This window comes from Labrus bergylta, chromosome 7 (assembly GCF_963930695.1).
Source record: "Labrus bergylta chromosome 7, fLabBer1.1, whole genome shotgun sequence".
Lineage (NCBI taxonomy): Eukaryota > Metazoa > Chordata > Actinopteri > Labriformes > Labridae > Labrus > Labrus bergylta.
In genome coordinates this window covers 15,667,781-15,692,682 of record NC_089201.1, presented here as the reverse complement: position 1 = coordinate 15,692,682, position 24,902 = coordinate 15,667,781, and the positions used below count along the sequence as shown (strand labels likewise).

Here is a 24,902-nt window from a genome sequence, read left to right as displayed (position 1 = left end):
ATGTAGATATGATAGTTAATAGGTTAATTCTTTATATATTTAATGGGGAAAATGATACAAAATAATACATGATGACATGGTATAAAAACTTAATAGTCATTTTAATAGTTAAAGGATAAAAGACACCTCGTTGAAAATGATGTTGGACACATTTCTGAAACATTTAATAGAAAAAAAAAAAGAAATAACTTTTATAAAACTTGTTGAGTTAAATATTAAACAGTTAAAATAGTTAATGGGAGAAATGTCAAAGCATTTAATGGATGAACTGTAGTAAGAGATAACAGATACATTGTTGAAATAGATAATTGCTAAATCATGAGTGAGCGTAACACAGATGTCAAAAGAAATAATTCTAACAATTTCCAATGAATGAATGAGTTCAAGAAAGCACATCTGGAACATGAGGGAATACGTGAGGGACACACAGTCACTGGTTTCAGCTTCCAGTGTGAGTCAGCACTATCTGTCCACCAGGGGGCGCTCCCTCTGTTTGTCCAGCAGCTTCATTAGAGCAATCCTGCCATCAACAGGGAGAATGCACCAATAACTCAGGTTACATCAAGTGCACAGCCAGAAGAAAATCAGTTTAATGGGGGGGGGAAATTATTTCACAGGCGTTTCTTATATTAGCCAGTGGAAGTCATATCCGCCTCAACATGGGATTGTCGATTGGATTGTTGAGGTGAGATAAGATGTGCATGTTTACACATTTCCTGACTTTCCATGTAAGCTGTAAAAATGTTATTTTCCATTTAGCTTTATGATCACATTGTTTGTTCATACAGTTTTACATTTAAACTGATAAAATAAATGACAATCCAGTCCCACTAACACTTTTTTATGATCTCTTCAAGGTTGCTACTATATTTAAAAAAACACATCTATTTTTCCAGATGAAGTTATAAAAATACCCTTAAATCCTCTTTTTTTTTTTACATTATTTGTCTAAAATCTATCTCTTTAAGCTACAAGTCACATTTAGTTAATTGTTTGTGAATTAATTAATTTGAAATGTCCCTTGATTAAATGATCTGTCTGTCAGGTCAGAATCCACCAACCAATCAGGGTTACCCTTCATGTAACAAGCTAATCACAGAGGAGAATGTTTGGGTTGCTTAGCAACAGTCATCCAGATTCTACATGACTTGTGTTGACAGCTCCCTTTCTTGCTCTCTCTCCTCACCTCGATGGTGCTTGGAGCTCACTGCACTACGGCTGTGCTGCACATTCAAGTTCCTACTTTTTAAGTTTTCTAGGATGGAAACTAACGAGCTTTTAATGTTTCTCTCTGAGTTACACATACCTAGCTGAGTGGGTCAGACAGTCAAGGGCGTACAGTGTATGATTTCAGCCCGATTCACACCTGATCTTTGGGTTATCCCACTAATTTTGAAGTAGAGTGGTGGTGCAGTGTACAGGGGGTCCTGTCTGATCAGCTGCTCCTGACCGGTTGGATGCATTTCTGCATGTTTGAAATTTTGTTTGTATAACTGCACACACTCCTACAATGAGAGCAGAGACACGAGCTGATTCAAAGACTTCAGGGAAAACAACAGTTACCACATAAATACTAAAATAATTATTTACAATCTTATTACAAATTTTTATTCGAAAGCCACAAATTATTATTTGTCTGTTTTTTTCTCTGAACCCGGACTAGGAAATGAAGAAAGAAAAAAAAAAGAAAACCTTTGTTTTCATCTTTGTTATATTGTTTTGTTGATAATGAAAGGAGATTTTTAACATTTGTTTGTTTTAATATGATCCCCTCGAGTCACAATCACAGTAGTTCCTTTTCTCTCAGATAGAAAACTTGATTAAACACAGCTCATTTATGATGGGCTGAGTTTTAATAAGGTTGATTTCTTAACATTCAGTTTTATAATGTGAAGGGCTTTAAACCGCCTGTCTTGTGTTGTGCAGTGAGACAGCTGTCTGTGGACCTGTGTGATATTTTTGCCGAGCGTGAAGACCCTCTGATGTGGTAAATGAATCTAATGTCTCATGAAGGAGGTGAAACATCAGCATGGCAGGACCGTGAATGACAGTTTGAGTATGTTTGTAGTTTTTGTTTTCCTTTACAAGTGAAGGTAAGGTTTCTATCTCATCTCTTTGTGTAGTAGCTGTGTCACAAACATCCTGCTCCATAAGTTGTTTTGTTTTTTATCTTTTAATAACATCTTTGAAACAACACCCTAAAAATAAAATCAGACATTAGAGATTTACTACAAAGGTCTCTAAATATTTCCGCCACAGTCCTAAAGGGTTAAACCTTGCAAATAAAACGCACTGACTACTTTTGAACATCAACATTGATATTTACAGATCTGAAACTGATTATTGATCGATCACCTCACAAACACTCTTCTCCTAAACAACAACTGCAGAGTCCATATCTATTAAATTAAAGAAAAAATCATCAGTCTGTGCACACGCAATGCTCTGTGCACGTCCACAAACACACCTGGGAACATTTCTGCTTCCTGGATTCTAAAAAAAACAGTAGTGAACATCTGATAGGAACCAATTAGAGAAGTCTTTTTTTAAAAACATTTCTTTGGTCTTCATGCCTCTGCTCTCAGAGCAACCAGAACTCTTGTTGTAACAAACAGTACGAACAGACCATCGTCACAGGAAGTGCTCAGGTCTGGGGTTCAGAGCGAGGTCTCCAGGCTGTGCAGCGGGCTCCCCGGACAAGGCGGCAGAGTTGCTGAGTTGGGCTGGTTCAGACCGGGCCTGGAGGCGTCCTTATGCAGCGGAACAATGCGCTCCGTGGCATTGTTGTTCTGGTTGGTTGAGAGTGGCTGCAGGTTGGACAGTATGGTCAGCGGGGGTGGAATGGCGCCGGTGGAGTTCCGTTTAGTAGGAGCCTCGTCCTCCCCATCGACCTCATCGATCATGGGTATCTGAGGCTCAGAGTCCTCAATGCGGAACTCGGGGGCGGTCATGAAATTGTGGATGGAGCTGCGAGACTCGGGCGTCTCCAGACCTTCGTAGGGAGATACGCTGTCCCTGAAGGCGTTCACCACACGGATCTGAGAGAAGAAGGAACACAGTCAGCTTAGCGTTTGACGACAGAGCAAATAAGAACATTTGTGGTAGTTTTTAATCTGGTTCTTTTTCTCACTGTGTCTGTTTTAACCATTCATAGTTTATTGTTCACATACAGCATGATTCCTACAATGAGTATAAAGCATCCAGGGCTGAAAATGCAGCCAAACTAGATCTGTGACAAACAGCTGATTTAGACGGGCCTCTTGAGGCTGGCTCCAAAATGAGTCATCTTAGTAAAGGCCCATTTTGTTCTAATAATATTTAACATTTAAATTGAACTCAACCCTTGGGTTGTGTGTGTTGTGTTTTCCCCCAAAGATGTTTCCATGTGAACGACAGACATTAAGGCTCGTGGAGTTAAATGTACTAACAAGTTTCCACTTATTTTTTTTAATGCCATAAATCAATAAAAAATGTCACCGTGATTAATCACAGTTAATCACAATATTAAAATACGATAACATATTTACTTTTGAACATTTTGAAATACTCAAAATGTCCATCATTGAAATGTAAAGAAAGCTACTAGCAGCTTGTTGCAGGACACCAAATAGTGTATTTGGGATTTTGGGCCACCCCCACAATGGGCACTATTACAAGGCATCATTTGGGGGTACTCAGAAAATAAACCATACCTGTTTCTGAATGCGGTTTAGGCCACGACACCAGAGCACATGGCTCCTCCTCATTTCCATCTCAGCGTGATCGATCTCCTCATGGTCCTTCATCTCCTCCAGCTCTTCCTCAGGGATCTCCTCCTGCTGCGTTCCATGACCCGCTGTCTTCAGGAACTTTAGCCACTTGGTTGGGATGCTGGACACCAGCTAAGAAACCGACAGACACAAATATTACACCTCTGTCAGATTGAACTCACCTGTCCTGTTTGTAAACACCTCTGTGACCTGAAAATGTTATCATGTCTCAGATTTAAGTCTGGCCAGAAATGTTTGCATATCATCCCTTCCTTTTGAACCATGATTTCATGTTTTCTATCTACTTAAAAAAATTGCAAAAAGGTGTCTCACCTGTCCCCAAAGGAGGCTGCCGAGGCCCAAAAAGGTACACCACAGCCACTGCTCAATGTTCAGACGCACACAGCTGAATGGTTTACCTCCAAACTGCACAATGACAAACTACAGGAGAGAACCAACATACAGGTAGTGTTTTAGCACGTCAGACAGTTAACCTGAACAGGTGTGTTGATTATTTTGCCCCTCATAGAATACCTGAATGACAAAGGTTCCGAGGACGATAGAGCAGAAGATTGGGTTGTTGAAGACACCCTCAAAGACATTCCTCTCGCCGTGAATCTTGCGTGCGTTGAGCTCGTTGAAGATCTGCATCAGGACAAACGTGTTGAAGACAATGGTGTAGTGCTCAGAGGGCGGGGCATGGAGGGGGGCGTTCCTGCCACTGTCGATGTCAAATATCTTCTCACCTATGAGCAAGATTGTAAAAGACCACTGAGCATGTGAAGAATTCAAAGTTATACCCATGATTTTTAATTAAAGTTAAAAACATGTAAACATAAATTATAATGTAATATAGTATTAAACTGAATAACATGGAGACATTTGTTGCTGTTTTCCCTGTTAAAATTAAAGGATTTTTTGTTTTTCAAACCAGTTGGCTATTCCAATAAATCCTACAAATCCCCCCAAAACAAGAATCCCTATTTTTCCATGCATATACAAGGGATGTGACTCAGACATCAAAGTAAAGCCAAACAAACAAATCAACCTCAACACATTTTATGCACTTTTGCACAACGCCTTTATGTACTTTCAGGATGGAAAAAAGAGATACAGTCAAAAGCCATGTCAACCAAAGGCAGAATACATTGTCTAATACAGGGAAACATATATTTAAAAGAGTTGTGAGAGAACTGAGAGATTGTTTTGATAAGTAAATGTGCATACAGTCAATGTGCAGAATGTAAAGCAGTCTTTGATCTATAGCCCAGTAAAATACAAACTATAAATTTGAACAAGAAACAACAAAGCTCAGCCTGTACCTCAATCACATCGCCTCTATTTTGAGATTAATAATAATAACAAATAGATTTAGAATGGTTGGGCCTTATTTGCCTTGTAATTGTAGTTGAACCTGCAATAAAAGGGTTCGAAGACTGTAGTCCTAGTACATAAAGTGCCTGCTCTACCAACTGAGCTAGACTAGCGCCCCTTTATTATTAAAAATAAGAGTTGATTTCTAAATAAATACAGCATAAATATATCTGTTCGCCTCTGATCCCTGCTGCCTCACTGCTTGTTAACCGGATGCAGAAGTCACCTGGTTATTCCTAGGACTAGGTCTGGTATGAGACAGTCCACACTGTAAGGGTTTCTAGAGTATGGGTCATTTCCCTGAATGTACTCAATTCTTTACTTTTGTGTCAACAAATAAACTCTTTTAATGTTCACAAGTTCCTGACAGCTAGTTGCTCCTTTATTATCAAGTAGTAATTACGTATACATATTTTCATTTATTAGCATATTTTTCCTCTTCTTTAAATTTGAAATCTTTCTTTTTCTAAATATATTTTTGAGCCATTTTTGCCTTTATTGGATAGGAAGCTGAAGAGAGACAGGAAATGTTTGGAGAAGAGAGTTGGGTATAAAATGCAGCAGAGGGTCGAGGTTGGATTTGAAGGACTGTAGCCTCTGCACATGGGGCTTGGGACATAACCGCTAGGCTATCCAGCGGCCCATGCTAGATAATTTTTACAATTAAGAATATGCACACTTTGCAGTTCATAGAAAATAGGATGACAAAGGTTACATGCATTGGATTATAGTTTTCAGAGAAGTGCGGTTCCCATTATACATGGTTGGTTAACTGTCTAAACCTCCCCTAATCAATACTCTTCTGTATAGTGACAATGAAAACCTGCCATTACTTCTCTGCATCTCAACTCACAATAATTTAATCACATCCTCGTGTAAAGATATGAAGCTGTGGTGTGTTCACTGACCAGCAAAGAGCAGGGTGAAGATTACTGTCAGCTGGTAGACTCCGTGTCCGAGGATGTTCTTCATCATGGTGCGGGAAATAAGCGGCTTCTTGCGACCGTAAGGGTCCCTGAGCAGCAGCGCCTCGGTCGGGGGCTCAGTGGCGAGAGCCAATGAAGCAAAGGTATCCATGATGAGGTTGACCCACAGCATCTGCACAGCTTTCAGAGGAGAGTCCTAGAAACACACAGACAAATGCACAATCAAGGTCTGTCAGCAGAAACCAAAGCCTGATACACCTTGAGCGTTTTGGTTTTCATTCTTATTGCAGTTTTGACTTTTAGAGTTTAAAATATAAAATGTATTAAATGATAACCGTCCTGTTGTTTGTCACTAGATTACAGTTACTACATTCGTAAACTGCAGCAAACTTCTCCTTGAAAAATAGATTTCTGAAGTTGAAGTATCTGACCCTTTATTTGCATTTATTGCTTAATGTGATTTCATATCTTAAGAGTATCTTCAAATGCTTTTTATCCATAAAGCCGTCAGGTAAAGATTGTAAAGCTTTTATTATCATAGTGTAGCGATTGTACTTCTTATTTAATAAAACATTTGAACATTGTAATCAATGATCTCCTGCAGGCAGATCACCTGTTTTACTATTTTATTGTAGATACCTTTAAACAGAATTACAGTATGTATAAATAATCTTCCATGGTCTGTTTAACAGAGATTTTGTATGAGTCTGTTGTAGCTCGGTGAAAGGAAATGTCTTAAAGCCATGAACCACCTTGTCTGACAAAGTTAGCACGGCCAAGAAGGTTACTAATATTTTGTCCATCCTTGTAGGCGACAGCACTAGTGTCAGGTAGAACCGACCTGGGTGATGCAGGCTCCGGTGAAGGCCACGATGACGGCAACCACATTGACAGTGAGCTGGAACTGCAAAAACTTGGAAATGCTGTCGTAGACGTTCCTTCCCCACATCACGGCCTTTACGATGCTGCTGAAGTTATCGTCAGTCAGGATGATGTCAGATGCCTCCTTTGCCACATCAGTACCAGCGATGCCCTGCAGAGCAAAGCGTGCAGGTCAGCTTACACTCACCTAGGTTTAGACTAAGGAGGATGTAGGATACTGTTGACTGAAGGACATGATATGATCATAGAGCAGAATCAAGAATCAATCATCAATAGTTTGTCTTGTAAGTTGTGGGTTGCTCTGGACTATTTTTATTTCTCCTTCAAAATAATAAATGTGGTATCTGAATACTAATCCAAATATAAATCAATGTCTTTTAAGATTTTTTTTTACATCTCTTTACTACTAAGTTCAGTTTTTAGATGAATAACTTTTTACCTATGAATCCACTCTTAATATTTAAAGATGAGATCACAACCGCTGTTTCATCAGTATTAAATTCAGCGTGCTTTATAACCTGTCAAAAACTCCTCACAGACCATAAATCAATAGGCAGCACTTTGATGACAGTGACAGTGACTGTTACCATGGCAAAGCCAACGTCTGCTTTCTTGAGGGCAGGACCGTCGTTAGTTCCATCCCCAGTCACTGCAACAACCTGCCTCTTCTCCAGCACAGTGCTGTCGATGATACCTGTTAAAACGGAAGAAAGAAAAACAGCTGAGACACACTTACAGATGGAATAAGGAGTGGCGGTGTAGACTGACACTAGGAGCCTTAGAATAGTCTTGACACTCTTTCCTTTTCTCTGAGCTGTGCATCATTTCTTAATTACTTCTTATTAAATTATGTTTTTTCACACTTTAATGTTTTTTTTTCCTTATAATGTTTACATGTATCTGTTAAGCACAAAGAAACTGCATTATAAATCAGGCTGAGTGAAGTGTGTCTAACCTTTCACCAGGGTGTGTTTATCTGTTGGAGAAGATCTGGCGAGGACTCTAAGTTTAGGCCAAATCTTATCAATACGCTCCTGCTCAATCTGAAGAAACACAATAAACATGAATACAAAGTTAATTTAAGTCAGTTTATCAGTTCTTGACAGTGCATCATTCAACAGCCACAAAATGCAAATGTCATGTGGGTGATAAGTATTGTGTAAGGTGGTCAGAGGACTTTAGCTGCAGACACTGATATTTTATTTTCACATTTTTGTCTGTCTGACCTCTCCCATTGGGTTGCGGATCCTTCGGTTAAACTCTTTGCCCTCTATGCACAGGAAGTCGTCTCCGGGTTGCAGTATGCCACACTTGGAAGCAATGGCCCGTGCTGTATTTATGTTGTCTCCCGTCACCATTCGGACTGTGATCCCGGCCCGCTGGCATTTTCTGATGGCCTCTGGTACCTGATGAGGACAAGAGAACAATACATGTAAGGAGTATTCAATGTTGAGGTTTTGTAGTGCTATGGACAGAACACTCAAGAAATACAGTGATGATGTCACAACCTGTTCTTGGACTACAGTTTGCTGTTCTGTGAGTTTTGACTCTTACTGTATTTCTGTGTGGAGACAGGGGCTCACGTACCTCAGGTCGTACAGGGTCCTCAATGCCAACCACGGAGATGCAGGTGAGACCGGAGAGGATGTGTGCCTCATCTTCCCAGTCAGGCTCTCCTTCAGAAGCTGGGAAGTCTCTGTAGGCGAGGCAGATGGTCCTAAGGCCCTCTGAAGCCATCGGCTCAATCACCTTCTTCACCAGATCATCTCTGTCCCGAGGTTTGAAGGATTTGGCATCGCCGCTAGACACAAGGATCTTACAGCACCTATCAAGCAAAGGCAGGAGTCATGTAATAATTATCTTAATGAGCATAGAGGTTCATCATCATCAGCCAAAGTAAACTTACTTCCTGAGCAGGATTTCAGAGGCCCCCTTGCTGTACATCCGGTAGCTGCCATCATAGTTCTTCAGTACAGTGCTCATAGACTTCCTCACAGAGTTGAAGGTGTAGACCTTGAAGAGCTTCTCCTCTGGGATTTCATTGCGAACAGTTTGGTAGTCACGTCGCAGGTCCAGGGAGAATCCCAGTAAGGCACATTCAGTCTTGTTTCCTATCTGACGAGGCAGCCCTCCCTCCTTCTCTGGAGGCTGAATAGAGCAGCAGCAGAGTGGATGTTAAATTACAATATTTACAACATATGTTTCAGTTTAAATGGCTAATTGGTTTCTTCTATTGTCTGTAGATAAAAAGTAGCAGCCACATATGACAATAACATCGATTCAACATCATGAGCGTGACACAAATGGGGCAATGTCTGCAAGCTAGTTCAAGCAGACAATTGGAGCTGCACTGATTTCCCACTTGACATGCGTCATTATCCACAATCACCTGACAACACCTCCTTCCAATTGGCGGTCTATTTAAGCTGCAAGTTTTCCAATCTCTTTCTCTGCTCTTTCATTGCCAGATCTGACCTGCAACAGTACTGCATTCTTGCTCAGCCCCACCACCACCCAAATTCCCACCTTTAGGCTCCGACTGGGGGCGATTTAGATATCTCATCCCTCCTTAAATTTTTGTATGTAAAATAAAAATGTGAGGAATAATTAAGTCAGAGCAAAGACCGCAAAGACAAACTCTGTTCTGATGCTGCAATAAATATTTAAAACAAATACAAACATGAGTTGTCTGACTAAACTTTCAGAAAACACAAAAGAGGTAATAGTGTTCAGTGTCCCAATAGATTTTACACAGCAAATAACAACTACCGGTAACTGCTAGAATACAGAGCATTCACATTTTTGAGACGCAGATCAGATACTTGTTCAGCTCAGTCTCTGTCTTTGCCTCTATCCCACTCTTCAAATCCAGAATAGTCGCAGCACATGGCTATTCAACATGAATCTGGTTCTACTCGAGTTTCTGCCTGTTAAAAGGTAGTTTTTCTTTGCAGCTGTTAATTTGTAAATGTCGCAAAGAATGTCTGATCTTTAGTAAAACACAGAGACATCATTTTAAGTCATAACACTAAAACTCTTCATTGTGAATTAGTTAGTTATTAATTTCTCATTTTTATTTTCCAGCAAAAATTGTGCCCTAGGGGCCTGAAACCCCAGGTTAAGGACTACTGTTATATACAACATGACAACTGATAATGGAAATAACGTGCAGCAGTCTCAGGAGTGAGCTGACAAATTAAAACTGATTAAAAATGTCTTGGTATTTAGTGAGCGTTTAGGTGACCTGTTCATCTCCTCGATTCTCTGATCTGTGCAGTTGATCCAAGAGCGAGTGATCAGATGAGTCCTGAGCCACTGTGGCAGCTCTCCAAATTATCTTCCACTCTAGGTCAAATGATTAACTAACAGTGCTTCCTGAATGGAAAGCTATTTTTACAGCCTACCATAATCTTGGTGGTGTAGGCGCAGTTGACCCCAATGCCTTGGATGAGTAGGTCCAAGATCCTCGCAGGAATCAGGCCCGGTTCCGGCACCTTTTTGTAGTAGCGTCCTGCAATGTACGTCTGCACCACTGTCATGCGGTTCATAGTGAGGGTGCCTGTCTTGTCGGAGCAGATTGCTGTGGCATTGCCCATCGTCTCACAGGCATCCAGGTGACGGACAAGATTGTTATCCTTCATCATTTTCTGAAAAAGTAGGAACACAGGGTTGCTAGCTTCACTCTGAACTTATAAAGCCATTCACAGTAGGAGCCGTGTTTGGTCCATGATTGTTTGGACGAAGTCAAATAGGCCCACTAGGGGGTCACTGGTACAACCAACATGGACAACAGCAATAGAGCATCGAATCAATAAGTAACAAAAAGAAAATGATCTGACTGAATGTGTACATGCTTGCAGACTGGAAAATGAAGATGTATACATTCAGAGTGACACTGCTGTGTAGGACAGACAGACCTTGACTGAATATGCCAGGGAGATGGTGACAGCCAGAGGGAGACCTTCAGGCACAGCTACCACCAGCACTGTCACACCAATGATAAAGAACTTGACAAAGAACTGCATATAGATGGGCATACACTCTTTGGACCAGGGAACCCCCTGCACCCAGAAGGTGTCGATCAGGAAGCGAGTGATGAGGATGAGGACTGTGAGAGCCGACATAAAAAGACCTAGAAAAATACACAGAAAGATAAAGCGTTGTGTTAACATAAGCTAACCTCAGAGTTGTACTGTTAGTTACAGATGAAGTGAAGAATGAAGCATTATTCCCACTCTGTTCATATTTATCTCGTTTTTGTCTATACCTGCTTCGCCAATCTGCACAGCCAGTTTGGTCAGCTTCCCCTGGAGAACTGACTTCTCCTTCTTTGGTAGGTTTTTCTTCTTCTTGTCTAATTCTCCATCTTCCTTGAGTGGCTGCATCTCCACACCATCCTTGTCTGTTCCTGCTGAAGAGATATCATGCAAACATTCAGGTGTTTGAACACAATCCTTTACAAATTCGACTTAACAGTATCATTCATATAGCTCAGTCATATTTGTCCAGAGTAATGCCCGTGCTAAAGATACTGACTCACTCAAAAGAGCTACGTAAGAAAAAAAGGAAATGGCTGAAACAATTGCCTGTAGTTTGCTGTTTAAATGATGTCAATGGCATGAAGCTGTTTTCAGATGTTTCTCTTTTATAAATTGAAAATGAAAGGCTTGGATGGTATTCACAATCTGTATTTTCACAATTAAACAGTGTTTGCACCAGCCCCCCCCCCCCCCCCCCATATCATACTCTCACAATTTATTTTGTTTGGATAGAGAAATTAACTTTTGACGTTAAATATGAGCTGGAATCAGGCATCCCCTGAGCCAGGGAAAGGATTTTATGTTGACCCAAAATCCTAGCAATATTAAGGAACATTAATTGGCACATTGTTGGGCATTGAACGGTTGTGACAGGAGTGTGATAGATTGATCCTATTGGGCTCTTAGTTCATTTATTTTCTGTTTCCTCAGTCAAGATAAAAATGGGCAGGACTACTCAAAACATCTGTGTTTTGACTAATAGAGCAGAACTATAAAAACATACGAGACATAGTGGTTTTGAACTGTGAAAAATCTACATAATACAGTCTGTCCATCCTGGATTATATACTTTTTTGCATGTGTTTTTTTCTAAATGTAGAGCATGCGATGTGTACTTTTCCCTCACTTACTTCAGCGGGTTCTAAAACGTTCATGTCGGCTGCCTGATGCGCGCTCTACTCTCACACACTCGGAAGGCTGATCTTTGAAAAATACCTGATTGCCAGTGTGGCATCACTTGTGACAATTTTGTAAAAATGTATTGGTCTTTGACTCTCTGAGGCCATTGCAATTATTAAGGTGAAAAAGCTTTGATGTTTAAACTAGAAACCCTGGACAAAATGTTATAACAGGCCAGGTCCGAATAGGACGGCATTTTGGTGAGGAATTGGTTTCTTGGTCTGTCATTTGCTGACCAAGGCCTTATAAACTTAACTATCACACAATACCATGCACAACAATCCTTCATTTGGTACACTTCTTATATGAATCCCAGAGCTGGAGCTGAGGATGATGATAATAATAATATTAATAATACATTTTATTTAAAGGCGCCTTACAAAACTCTCAAGGTCACCTTACAGAGCAGAGATAAAAACAACAAAGTAACAACACAACGATAAAATTAACATTAAAAACACAAAAACACAAATGTACAGGATGTAAAGGAGTTGTGAGACCGGGTGGGGAATGATCAGACTGAATATGCCAGTTTAAAAAGATGTGTTTTGAAATGGGATTTGAAAATGGAGAGAGAGAGTCGATATTACGGATTTGTGGTGGGAGGTATGATGTCAGTGTTGGAGTCATACTGCCTATTTGTCTCGTGTTAATAGAGGGAACAATCAGTCAGAGTGTGATGGACAGACTCGTGAATGGCAGAGTCTTAATCGTACCTCTCTACAAGTGATTAATGTTTTTTTCTGTTTCTAATGATTTTTGTTAATAAACTTAACATATGAGTGGGAGCCTCCCTCCAAACTTACTTAATTAAAAACAAATCAAGTAACGAACTAAAAGGGCAGCATTATCTCTTTTGCCTCCAGATCGCCATGGCAACAATTTACGGCACTGCGGAGTCAAGTGACACATAGCTCAATGTCAGAGAGTGAGGGTATCTGAGTGTGAGTGTGTGTGTGTGTCTGTGTGTGTGTGTGTGTGAGCTTGCTGATCCCAGCTCAGTAATGAGGTTATTAGTGGACAGGCCAGGCAGCAGCAGCAGGCAAGAGAAGAAAGCAGCTGCCAAGCTTAAGGCAGATAATCTACTTGCTCCTAATCACTATCAACAGAGTCAGGAGCACCTGCTCCTACTCCTCGGACCACAGGGACACACACTCCACCAAGTGGAACCACAAGGAGCTAGGAGGACCTGCCAGGGACCAGGAAACATGGGCAAACTCAGAGCCATGATCTTCAGCAGGACCAGACTTTTTTGAGTACCAAATCATGATACAGAATGAAATTGAAAAAGAATAAATAAAAAGAAATCATTATCTATTTAACATTGCAAAAATGTTCAGTAATGAAAGATACACAATAAGTCTGACCTAAATAAAGATGTTTTTGAATGTTTGGAAAAGTTCTTGTATAACATAAACCTGGTACTTTAAGGACTGCCTTCAAGTGTTGGAAAAAGAGTAGGTATAACAGGCTAAAGTTTTAAAAGCAGGCTAATTTGAATTCAGGAGCTCAAAAAAACAAGCATAGAAAGATAGTTTAACATTTTATGTCTACATGAGACTACAAAGGTTTTGTTGACATCAGTAGCTCAGCTTGCTAGTGAACATCTGTACACTGTTTCATGAGCTCTCCCTGGTGGACGGAAGAGGGGGGGGGTTTCACAAGTAGGCTGGCAGGAAAAACTCTAGGTAAAGTCGGGTTGGAAAATCTTAATCTGGTCAGTGTGAGTGCTGAAATCCATGCAGTCTATCAACTAATACATCACTGGCTATATCCTCCACCATTGCGACTGAAAATACAAGTCTATTCAAAACATAGGATTCTGAGTATTCTTGCAATTCACAAAAGTGCAACGCCAGAAACCAAAGAAGGCCCATAGTCTAACAACTTTAAGGCTGCATTAAATCCTCCTTACAACAAATTACTGTTTTTCACAGTGCTTAGTAACAACTTCTTTTAAAGTATATGTATTGTGAAAAAGTTCAATCATATTATTTTTCAGTATGCTAAGCCAGGGTTAGCCAGTGAATGGTTTTGGAAAGCTGAAGCAAAGAGTTACACAGCTAAAATCTGTTTAATGCCGTTAGGCTTTTAATAAAGAGAAGTTATAAATGCAGTGCCTATTATACATGCTTCGTTCATTATAAATATGATTTAAAGTGCCCTATGTGTTCTGTTACTCCAGGAGCATAATGTTATTTTTTTTATTCCTGCTTAAATCAAACTATTACTTTTTATCAAACTTGCAGACTGATGATGTATTTTGTCTGTGTAAAGGGTCTTGTTAATTTTGTCAAATTATGAACATTTTCTCTTGACAAAAGATTCAGATTTTCAAAAAATACATTGTAAATGGTCTCATGTCTCTTGTGTGTCATTTTACCCATAAACAAAGTCAGTCTGATAAGGTTAGCCTGATAAGTTAAGTGTAATCATATTAAGTTGTTGTGGACTTTCCAGTGCTTTGCATTTTTGTAGGCACGCTACCTAGGACACAGTAGGAAAGGTAAACTGGTGTGATCATCACTGTAGATGTCTACAGAATCTGTCTAACATCAGGGTATCTCTTTAGCATACTACACATTTTTAATACACATTTTTAATTTGAAATGAGTACATTGTGCAAAAACATCAGGAAAGTCTGAAAATAACCCAATACCTATTTTTGTTGGAGAGGAACTCCTCCACACACAATTACTCACAATACCACTTTCTTTTAAGGTGAAGTCACAGCTACCAAGTGCACTCTTGAGCTCGACCTATGGTTTTGACTACTTTTTGAGGCAATTTTAAATGGTTGCTACCAAAAGGAAATCAGGAGTCTGAAGTAGTCAGTCCAGATGAACTGGACCTGCCACTGTTCAATACCACGATTACATCCACTCACAAACTGAAACTGACAATCGATGTGCAGCTTACCTTTCTTGCTTTTATCATCTTTTTTACCTGTAAAGGAAAAACATGCAACAGAAACATGTAAGTCACAGCTACAACACCAATTACAAGAGCATATGATGAGGCTCCATGCAGAATCAAATAAGGTAAATCATGAATTTTGATGATTAACACATTTCAAACTGGAGTGGTGATCTCTGATTTCCAGTTAATGCATTGACAATTTCATCAAATAATCGATCACTAAAATGCGGACTGCTTGAATATCAAGAAACTGTTTGTAATAGTGATGTTACGGTATGAGTATACGTTGTGAACCTTCATGTCCATTCACAGGCATACAGGAGTACTAAATAAACAAGATTTTTCTGTGCATCCAGCTGCAGCACTAACAACAACTTGTCTTATATTTTACATTGTAATTATTTAATATTTTCAAAACAGAAGATATCATTCATTTCTGTGTCGTTTTTATTTTGTGTCTTTATTTTAGCAATTTTCTCAGGGTGATCCAAACAGAACTATGGGCCATACTCTAACTTGCACTACTGGACTTTTTGTTGTTTTTTACCTGTTGTACCGAACTCATACTGAATAGTGATCCCAAAATCGAAGTATAAACCGAACAGTGACTTTGTTCCATGACACCCCTCGTTCGTATGCTGCTGTATTAAACCAACAAAGCATGCACGCTTATCATCATTTCCCTGATTAGCTGGCTAAAATTTGCTGCCACAGTGGCGTCACAACAACCCAATTCTAACAATGTATTAGTAATTGTATTATGCATTCTTCTTATACATGATGACTGGTTAATTACTTTTAATGGGCATGTATTTTGTTAACTAAATTCTTCAGAACCTCAACATTTAATCAATCATGGTCACATAGGAACTCGGTAGGAAAAGTGAATTAAGGTTTGAGCCCCAGGTTCTTGGGTGCATGCTTCAAAGTGGTTATAACAGAAATTGCAAAAAGGTTACGATAAGGCAGTTTATAAAGTCAGATTCAGTCCAAATATTTAAACAGAAGTGTATCTACTTTCCAATACAGTGCCTTAAACAACCACTTTAAAAATCATGTCGATATGAACCATACTTTAGAGTTCCCTTAACTTCCAAAAATGTGTTGAAATGTGAGCTCTGTTCGATATCACAGTCTGGGGTCGCTTTACTCTGTATTATTGTCAGCTATGTAGATACATGTCACACATAGATGCACAAGTAATTCTGCTCTTTATGGGGCCCTTAGCTGTGATGTATCACAAGAAGTGATAAAGAGCATATGCTGAACTTACTTTTTTTGTCCTTAATCTTCTTTTTTTTCAGTTCCTCTTTCAGCTTCTCTTTTTTCTTTTCTTTTTCCGCTTTCTCCTCTCCATCTTCTTCACTGGCTCCAAGCAACGAGAAGATGATTCCAGTCTGAGAGTTAATACCGACAGCACAGACCAGAATCTTGCCAGAACCCTCCATCACATGGGTACCTGAGAGTGTGAGAGAGAGAGAGAGAAAGAGAGAGGAGTTTTATCATTGTTATTTCTGTCTAAGCTTTAAAAACTACACCAGGAGTATAACTTTATATTCTGTTAGAGGGATCTCTTCTTTGTTGCTCTACTTTAAAGTTGTTGTACCAAAAGTGTGTGCACTGTTTTCATGTGTTGCTTGTTTTACAAAGCATCTGAATGTGAGTGTTAAGAGTTTAAGTTTGATAAATGCATGTGAACACGATGTTGTAAAACCAATCAGTAGCTGTGTTTACTAATCTTGATCTCAATATTAATACGAATAATCCTGATTAGGATTTTGGACAAAATCGAGCAGCCCATAAGAGATGGTTCTATTTAGTTCCTTTGTACAACCCTTAGGATAGGATACATGAAGTAATTTGAAAAAAATCTGTTGTGTGTTGATTTTGTGACAAAATTAGGGTTTTTTGTGTTGTATTTTTTCCTTATAAGGGTAATTCACTGTTCATTCCACACATGTTAAGACTAGAAAGATAGACAGATCTAATAGTGGAGCTGACAATAACAGCTCAGGTCACATTGACCTTGGCAGTTTTTTTGACATGAATGGAGTTGAGAGAAGCACCTGACAGCAGCATGGGATCTTTGTCAAGAGTCTTCTTGACATGATCTGACTCTCCGGTCAGAGAGCTCTCATCAATCTTCAGATCGTTGCCCTGAATCAGGATGCCATCAGCAGGAAGGAGGTCACCTGGTACAAAAAGTAACACAAGTATGCTATAATTAAAGCTCATCCTCATCAATCGTTATGTTACATCATCCTTACAGCATCTGTCTGTGGCATGACAACTGCAGGAAATACAAACAATAACCAATCCTAATATCATGATATTTCTTTCTTAATATTTTGAATAGTTATGTTGGGACTTGATGAGGGAGGATTTCACTCATTATCTTTAGAAACCATTAAAATGCAAGGAAACTTTTACCTTAACAATACATTTTGTTATTGTTAAAGGTTTTGGTCTCTTACCATATTTTACTTGTGCAATGTCGCCGACGACAATTTCTGATACTTTGATCTGGACCATCTGGCCCCCTCTGACCACGGTGAACTTCTGCTCCTGCTCGATGCGGCTCTGAAGGCCACGGAACTGCTTTTCTTTACTCCAGTCATTAAAGGCCGTCACCAGGACCACACACACCACTGACAGTAGAATGGCAGCACCCTCAATCCATCCTGCCTCCGCTTCACCATCCTCTTCCACGCCCCCGGCTGCACTGCCACAATCTGAATAGTGACAACACAGACTGGATTTAAAGTTCTGGAATAATTCAACGTTAGTTAATTTTCCTGCCTTTCCATAAACTCAACCATTTCACCTAGATAGGAAGAGACCTCTGATTGTTATGCAAGGATCCAAGATTCAAAGGACAAGTCACTCTTCCTTTGGGAAAACAGTCCCCAACTACTTTTCCCTTTTGCTTTTACAATAGAAAGTAATCATTTAAAAACAATAGTCTGTGTTGTTGTCACAGAGAAGTATTTTATTGGGATTACAGCTAAAAAGTAATTTCATTTTAAACATACTGGTATTTTTGTAGCCTTAATATTTTGTTGCCTATCTGACTTATAGTCGATTCAGACAAACGAAGCATCCCAGATGCTCTCCCTGATTTCCTACCTTATCCAAATAAAAACGCTGAAAGCCCAAAACAAAATAAAAAAGAAAGAGATGGTAGCTAAATGAATGTTACCAAAAAGTATGTCAATTAACCAGGGTCCGAAATGAACAACCGCCAAATGCGGGTTGATTTGGCAAGTAAATTTCAGAGGGCTATTAGCCACATGTCATATACCGTAACTAACATATAAAGAATCATCATGAATATTGAAAATAGGCCGAGCTATAAACATGTTTGGTTTAGCTGCAGCTTCTTTCTCTCCCTCTTCTGTGTCTCAGGGGCACTGTCACAAACTAACATACACTGATACACAGAACGCTAAACATAGTTGGTTAGGAAAGCAAGTGATTTTGTCGAATGGTCAGTTCGACTTCTCTCCATTCACTCTGACCGTGTCTGCATTTATCAACAATCAGTTACTAAACGATCGTAACTTTATCCAGCAGCCTGCTGTTGTCTGTAAATTTAAACGCAGTCAGTGATACATACACATCCGCTAGATGAACGGTCTGGAAATGTTACATGTTTAACATTGTCAAAGTTAAATTGAGAAAAGATAAAGTTTTGTGGATTAAAGCAAATTTATTATTAAAAAAATAAATTTTTGTGTGTTTGTAATTCTGATAAACAAAGTCTGCAGGGGCAGATCCAGGGGCTGGGCCCTGCTACTGCGAGCAAACATGTTTTACCATTTCTTAATTTCCTGATCTGATGAAATTATTCAATCTGTGTCTTAAATCTGTGATCCGATCCAACGGAACATAATACCTTATTAACTCAATTGAATATACTGAAACAAATGTGTATGTGACACAAAAACTACATTTCTATTATATTGGCCAGCAAAAAATGTTGCTTGTCTCGTGAATTTTTTCATCTAACTGCCACCTTGGCCAGTGAGTCAAAAAGTTAATTTCAGGCCCTGTTTGTAACTGACTAAAAGCAGAAAGTTTGTATGTTCCACTCTGCCTAAGGGACCAGGGAGAGAAAAGTCAGTCTTTTTAGGACAGTAAAATGTTTTTTTTACTGCACTCTATTATTAGTGGAGTCCCTAATTACCAAGACAATCAGAGATAAAGGTTTGATTTGAACAAACAATCAACTTACTCTGTCTCTCAGCATCTGGTGGTTTGTAGAAAGAAAGGCCTAGTGAAATAATGGCTGCCACCTCCAGGATTATCAAAGTCACATCCTGCAGGGCTTCCCAGACTAACTGCACAAAGGTTTTTGGCTTTTTAGGAGGGATGAGGTTCTGTCCAAACTCCTGTTTTCTTCGGTCGATGTCCTCTGAACTTCCGTCTAAACCTGCAGGTGGAGACAAACGCATGGCATTAAAAACATGTCCTCCTCTGATCCCTGCGACTTTACATTTAATCTTACATCCAAGTAAATTCTTAATCCTAACCTCTCTGAAACAATGTCTGCTCCTTTACAGAATCATCATGTTTGTTAAAACGTAATCCTTAAGTCTTATTGTAAAGTTTCCAAAGGTCCATAATGTGTAATACTGTACAGCAATGTATTAAAATGATTATTAGGGTGCACATAGGGTCAAAGAATATTTCTGACTGATACATGTTTAAAACCATTTGTTAAAAATATATATTTATTTCAAAAGAACTAGAATACGTAAACTGGGAATTTTTCCAAACGTACAAACGTACAAAAAAAATTCTAAACGTACAAATGTGTTGATTTTGAGATTTTTTCAAAATACAAATGTGACACTTCACTTTGTGATGAATGTGATCCATCACTAACTAAAACACACTCTTGAGGTTTAATCACACTGATGACGATCTAAACCTCGGAAGAGTAACAAGTAACAAATCATTTCAGAAAGATGCTGAGATAAACAAAATAAACAAGTTCCACCTACAGGCATTTACAATAGAAAGGAAGAACATATTTTATCCCAGCTTGATCCTAAAGTATCGGTATTTAGATAAGCACATCTGACATTTGCTTTAAGACACCTCTGAAGTCTTGCTGAAGACGGGGTATGTTTTGGTCTTCTGGATTGATTGGTGTACAGTTGTCAGAAAGCTCTATTTGAGCATTTATAAAACAGTGTTTTCTTTTTACTGACGTTCCAATAAAATATAAACATTTTCACAAACCCCATGTATATTCTGTTGTCTACAGTCAAAAATAAAGCAATTGATAAATATTTTAAAGAAATACTTTTGATTTATCAATATCAAAAGGTAATAGGTCAGCACAGTGTGGCTAACTATTAAATGCAAATACCTTTGCCCCACACTAACTCAAGCCATGTTCAACTATTTATTTGTAGATAATCTCTATTTATGTCTATTTGTACAGGGAAAAATATGGAGCAAGTAAATTTATGCCACATCAGTATCAGTGAGGCATAGGAAACATTCTGGATAGTTTAGTAATGGCCACCTCAGTTGCTTCAATCTGTTTTAAATGAAGTCTTAAATCCAATAAATGTAACTTTAAAGAAAGGGGACATGCCTGGTGTTTGTGTCTATCTCCAGTATTTTAGAGTAGTGTTGTATGTGAGCAGGGAGCAGACTGGTTTTCTCTGGGGAGCAGAACAACATGTCAGAACATGCTCAGATCCCTCTGGACACATTGCATGCAGCAGCAGACTCGGTCACTTTGAACAGGTTTTAAACCGAGCACTCTTCATCATGTTTGAAAATCATACATCCATTACAGAAAATGAAACTCAGGTAGCAGAGTACTTATTATTTTGTATGCTTTCAGGTAACAGAGGTTACATTCTATAAGTAAATGGATCCCCCCTGCCGGCTGTCACCCTCAAGACACAGAGCGCAGAAAAGCAGTGTGATGGATTTTCCACTGATTTCAAGCTGCTACTGACATTTTACCTCTCTCTGTCAGCAGGAGTCGAAATGCTGTAGGTGTTTACTGTGCAAGACATACAGACAGACTGAATGAATTAATGATGAGGAGGAAAATGTCAAAGGGCAGACGTATTAGAAACACTAAGTCCACAAATGCACAGAGTCCAAAGCATTAGAGGTCAGCACGACACGCACTTAATTCACTGTCCCAAGGTCAGTGTAACACACGTCAGTGTCATTAATATTAAGTTTGCCTCATCTTGACAAAGGTTGACTCAGTATCACCTGAAGTAAAAGCCTGTAGTCAAATAAAAGCAAGACTTGAATAACGGCTGTGTTTGACCACAAACAACACAATAAAGAACAAACAAAAAGAGGCTTTTCCTAAATATAGTCTGTGGGTCTCTGCATTTATAAAAAAAATATGTTTAAGCATTTTTTTAAGGATAGAAGGTCACTGGTCTGAAAACAGACTTGCTATTTGTATTACAGGTACTGAAACATACAAACAGCAGGGTATTTATCAAAAAGCAGTGAAGGGTTCTGTCAAAACTAGAAGTCCCAGTGGAGTCATGGAGTCTGTTTTTAGCATGAAATGTCTAACACAAAACACCTCTGGTCATCTGCAGACACTGATTTTTTAAATGACATTGATGATGAAACAGCATTTAATTTGGGTTGGTGATCCCAAGCCGATTCCTACTGCTTAATAAGATTACTACCACTGCCAATACCATACAAATGACTGATTTATTCTATGTTCAATGCATCCCTGGTTTAAGATACTCTGTGATTGTTTTACATCATTGATGAAAGTTCCTGCTCAGAATTGAACAAAAAACAAAGTTCTCAATGGCGTTCTTTGTAAAAAGTCGCTTAAACTAATTCTGTGAAACTTCGGAAAACACATCCCTATAACTGCCTCAAAAACAGGAAGATAGCTAAACTTTTTCGAGCTGTTGTGAACTTTACATGCATTTTTTTTTAACTGTAACTGTCTTTGTCTGATACTGTCCTGAAGTTAACAGAGGGCAGAGAAGAAAAGAGGCTGCAGGTTAGTTTTAGATTCATATTTCTGAGGCTTTGGTGCCCTAGCAGGCAATGTGACCTGTTGGTTTATAAAGAATCTGCAGACAGAAAATGAAAAATGACAGTGGCAATGGCAGAGCTTTTTAACATATTCACCATCAACAGGCGATGTCCTCAGTCTGGCACACAGTCCATTAACATCTCCATAACACTCCTGAATCTTGGTCACAGATTCTGGTCCTCTGAGCTCCATGAGAGCGCGCAGATCCTGTAGTGAGCAGCTGAACTCCGCCTCATGGTTGGCCTCGGCGCGTCGGCCATGTCTGGACCCCCGAACTGAGTTGCTGGCCATGTCTTCCACAGGGACTCGACAGAGGCCTTCCAGATAAACACAGGCTCAGTGGTCAGCCTGAGGTGCAGATCTGGCCTGATGGGGACTGTGTGACTGTAGGGTGACAGAAAATCTTTGTTTTATCAGAGGTCCTTTGGAAATCAAATTAGAAACTCTGGGGAAAAATGTAGAAACATTATCACACAAATGGCATTAAAGCGCCAAAATGTTGAAATTGGGCACACAGGATACAAAGGTACCTTAGCTCTGTTTCCACTTTGCATTTTCTTTCTTTTTTTATTTGGGGTATTTTCCCTTTTTTTAGATAGTGTAGTGCATAGAGAGTAGTAAATCGGGAGATATGGGAAACGAGACACAGATTGGACTCGAACCTAAGCTGCCTGTTAGAATGACTACAGCCCACATAGAAGGGGCGCGACCTAATCGATGGGCCATCAACACCCCTTCATTCTACATTTTCATACAAATTATATGGGAGGGTTTTTTAAGGACCAATATTTAGAAGGAATCAATATATTTAGTTAGTCTTTTTCTGGCAAATAATATGATGTCAATAGAGTAGTAATAGAGATTGTTGATGCTTGGAAATAACGAGATCATGCGAAACAATAACAACATATACATTCTTTTTTATGTGGTTGGGATTACCCAGGGGGAACTTGGACTCTGTTAGAGTTAATTATTTTCCCCAATTATCAATACACAAAAACAGTATCTTCAAATTAAAACATGTGGGCAAGTGCAACATAACTGATAGTGTAATAAATAAAGTGATGCTGCAAGCATTAAACCTCCACTGTAAAGCACTACATCAGTTCTCTTCAAGGGTCAGCCAGATGGTTTAAAGTCAGCTGGAAAGAAACTTTTTATTTTTTTTATTTTCTTAGATCAGCAAGCATTCAATAATGCTTTACAAGATTTCAAGAACAGCAGCAGCATGGGGGAGACATTAAGACATTAAGTAAGGGAAGAACAAACTAATCAACAAAAAGTGTTCACAATAGTGGCTTTATCCTGGACAGCAGGGCTACATTAAGCAACCCCCTCCGCTTGTATCATCTCATCAGTTACAAGCCGTATCACTTAAAAGCCCTAAACCAGAGAAGAAACACAGAAGAAAGAGAGCCAGGACCTGAGCAACCCAATCCAATCACCATTCCTCACACTGCTATGATCGCCGACCCCAGTTCATAAAAACAATCAAACTGTTGATTGACTTGGAAAAGACTTGGTCTTTTAATTTAAACACCTGCTAGTACGTGAACTAAAAGCATTTATATTTGTTCTTTACAGGTTGTGACCTCTGTGCTTTCAGATGTAATCTGTGTCAATCAGTCAGTCGAGGCTTAATCTGAACAAGAGAGAAGCAGCCTGTTTAAGGCTGAAGGAGAAAGAAGGAGCTTCTGAGAGCAGAATATGCTGAACAGAAGTCATGGCAGTCATATCAATGAATAAAACCTGCAGCTTAATTTGTCCAGAGCAAGAGCCTTATAAGTGTTTCAAACTAAAAGTGCAAAATAAATTCAGTGTACAGCAGGAAACACAGCAAGGCTATAAATCTTTTGAATTTTGTTATAAATTCTCTGTTTATCAGTTACAAATGAACTTATCATTAGCAAAGAGGGAAATTATTTGATATACACAATACATTCAGGATATTAATACAAATAGTCAGGAAACAGAAAAAACTATTTGTATTCCTGCTTTAGCATTATTGTCTATTTTTTGCTTCAGCAGTGAGGACAAGAAAGGCTTTACTTACAGAAACTTCCCCCATCGCCTCTTGTTAGCAGCAGCAGGTATTAGCGGCACTCTGATTACTCTGAGCAGCTTCACGCTCCCAGGTCCAGAAACAGCCCATAACCTGACCACAGCTCCTCAGCTGGCAGTCTGCACACCTGCTCCAAGACCACAATTTATTCCCAAAAACAGGCTCTTGCTCAGAAATTCAGTTTGACCTTCAGCAAGCTCACAAGCACAAGCAGCACTCCATCGTAGGAAAAAACAGGAGCTGGCTAAATGATTATCTGTGGAAAGCCTCGCTTAATCTAATTAGACAATCTGTGGCTTCAGTCAGCGCCAGAGAGACGGCTGCTCCTGCTGCTGCAGCTCCTCCTGCCGATAGGGACAGACCAGGTCTTCAAGTCACACACCTACACATCTACACATCTCAGTCCAAACTTACAGAGTCAATCAAAACCATATCTAAACAGTGGCACAGTCCAAGTCTACAACAGATACATACAGACCAGGTACTCACACTCAGTCTCAACAGACCAGGTCTACTCACAGCAGGGCAACAGAGACTAGGTCCACACACTAGTTCTAAACATACCAGGTCTCCGTAGACCAGGTATACTCACACCTGGTCTAAACACACACCAAGTTTATATATGTGACCATGAAAACTATTCCTCCAGGTCTAAACACATAAGTAGAACATGTAAAATCACAGACAGGGGGTTAAACACACACACAAAAACTCATG

General features: G+C 39.4%; 1 protein-coding gene across 2 annotated transcripts; it reads right to left on the bottom strand.

Annotated features, from left to right (window-relative positions):
* Nucleotides 1-82: 82 nt before the first annotated feature.
* LOC109986004 (plasma membrane calcium-transporting ATPase 1) lies at nt 83-24,503 on the bottom strand. 2 transcript variants are annotated; one of them, XM_029277836.2, is made up of 21 exons: nt 24,177-24,503; nt 22,219-22,507; nt 19,304-19,501; nt 17,544-17,801; nt 17,136-17,261; nt 16,343-16,528; nt 15,070-15,096; nt 11,199-11,339; nt 10,849-11,063; nt 10,336-10,578; nt 8,838-9,079; nt 8,519-8,756; nt 8,158-8,337; nt 7,887-7,974; nt 7,519-7,625; nt 6,891-7,082; nt 6,032-6,245; nt 4,284-4,495; nt 4,083-4,190; nt 3,693-3,881; nt 83-3,038 (listed from the first exon to the last, which is right to left on the bottom strand). In XM_029277836.2, exons 2-21 carry the CDS (start codon nt 22,412-22,414, stop codon nt 2,658-2,660), a joined length of 3,741 nt encoding a protein of 1,246 aa, XP_029133669.2. In that variant the 5' UTR covers nt 22,415-22,507; nt 24,177-24,503; the 3' UTR covers nt 83-2,657. The 2 variants fall into 2 exon arrangements, with proteins under 2 accessions (XP_029133669.2, XP_065812934.1); XM_065956862.1 differs by having other exon boundaries at nt 11,199-11,342; nt 24,177-24,502.
* Nucleotides 24,504-24,902: the final 399 nt, after the last annotated feature.

What these genes read in the sequence shown, in the direction of transcription:
- LOC109986004 (XM_065956862.1), bottom strand. Translation starts at nt 22,414, where the DNA reads ATGGCCAGCAACTCAGTTCGGGGGTCCAGACATGGCCGACGCGCCGAG. An exon ending in TCTGAAATCCTGCTCAGGAA is followed by an intron (nt 8,757 to 8,837) that starts GTAAGTTTACTT and finishes TTTGCTTGATAG; the next exon opens with GTGCTGTAAGATCCTTGTGT. An exon ending in GCAGCCTCCTTTGGGGACAG is followed by an intron (nt 3,882 to 4,082) that starts GTGAGACACCTT and finishes TCGGTTTCTTAG; the next exon opens with CTGGTGTCCAGCATCCCAAC.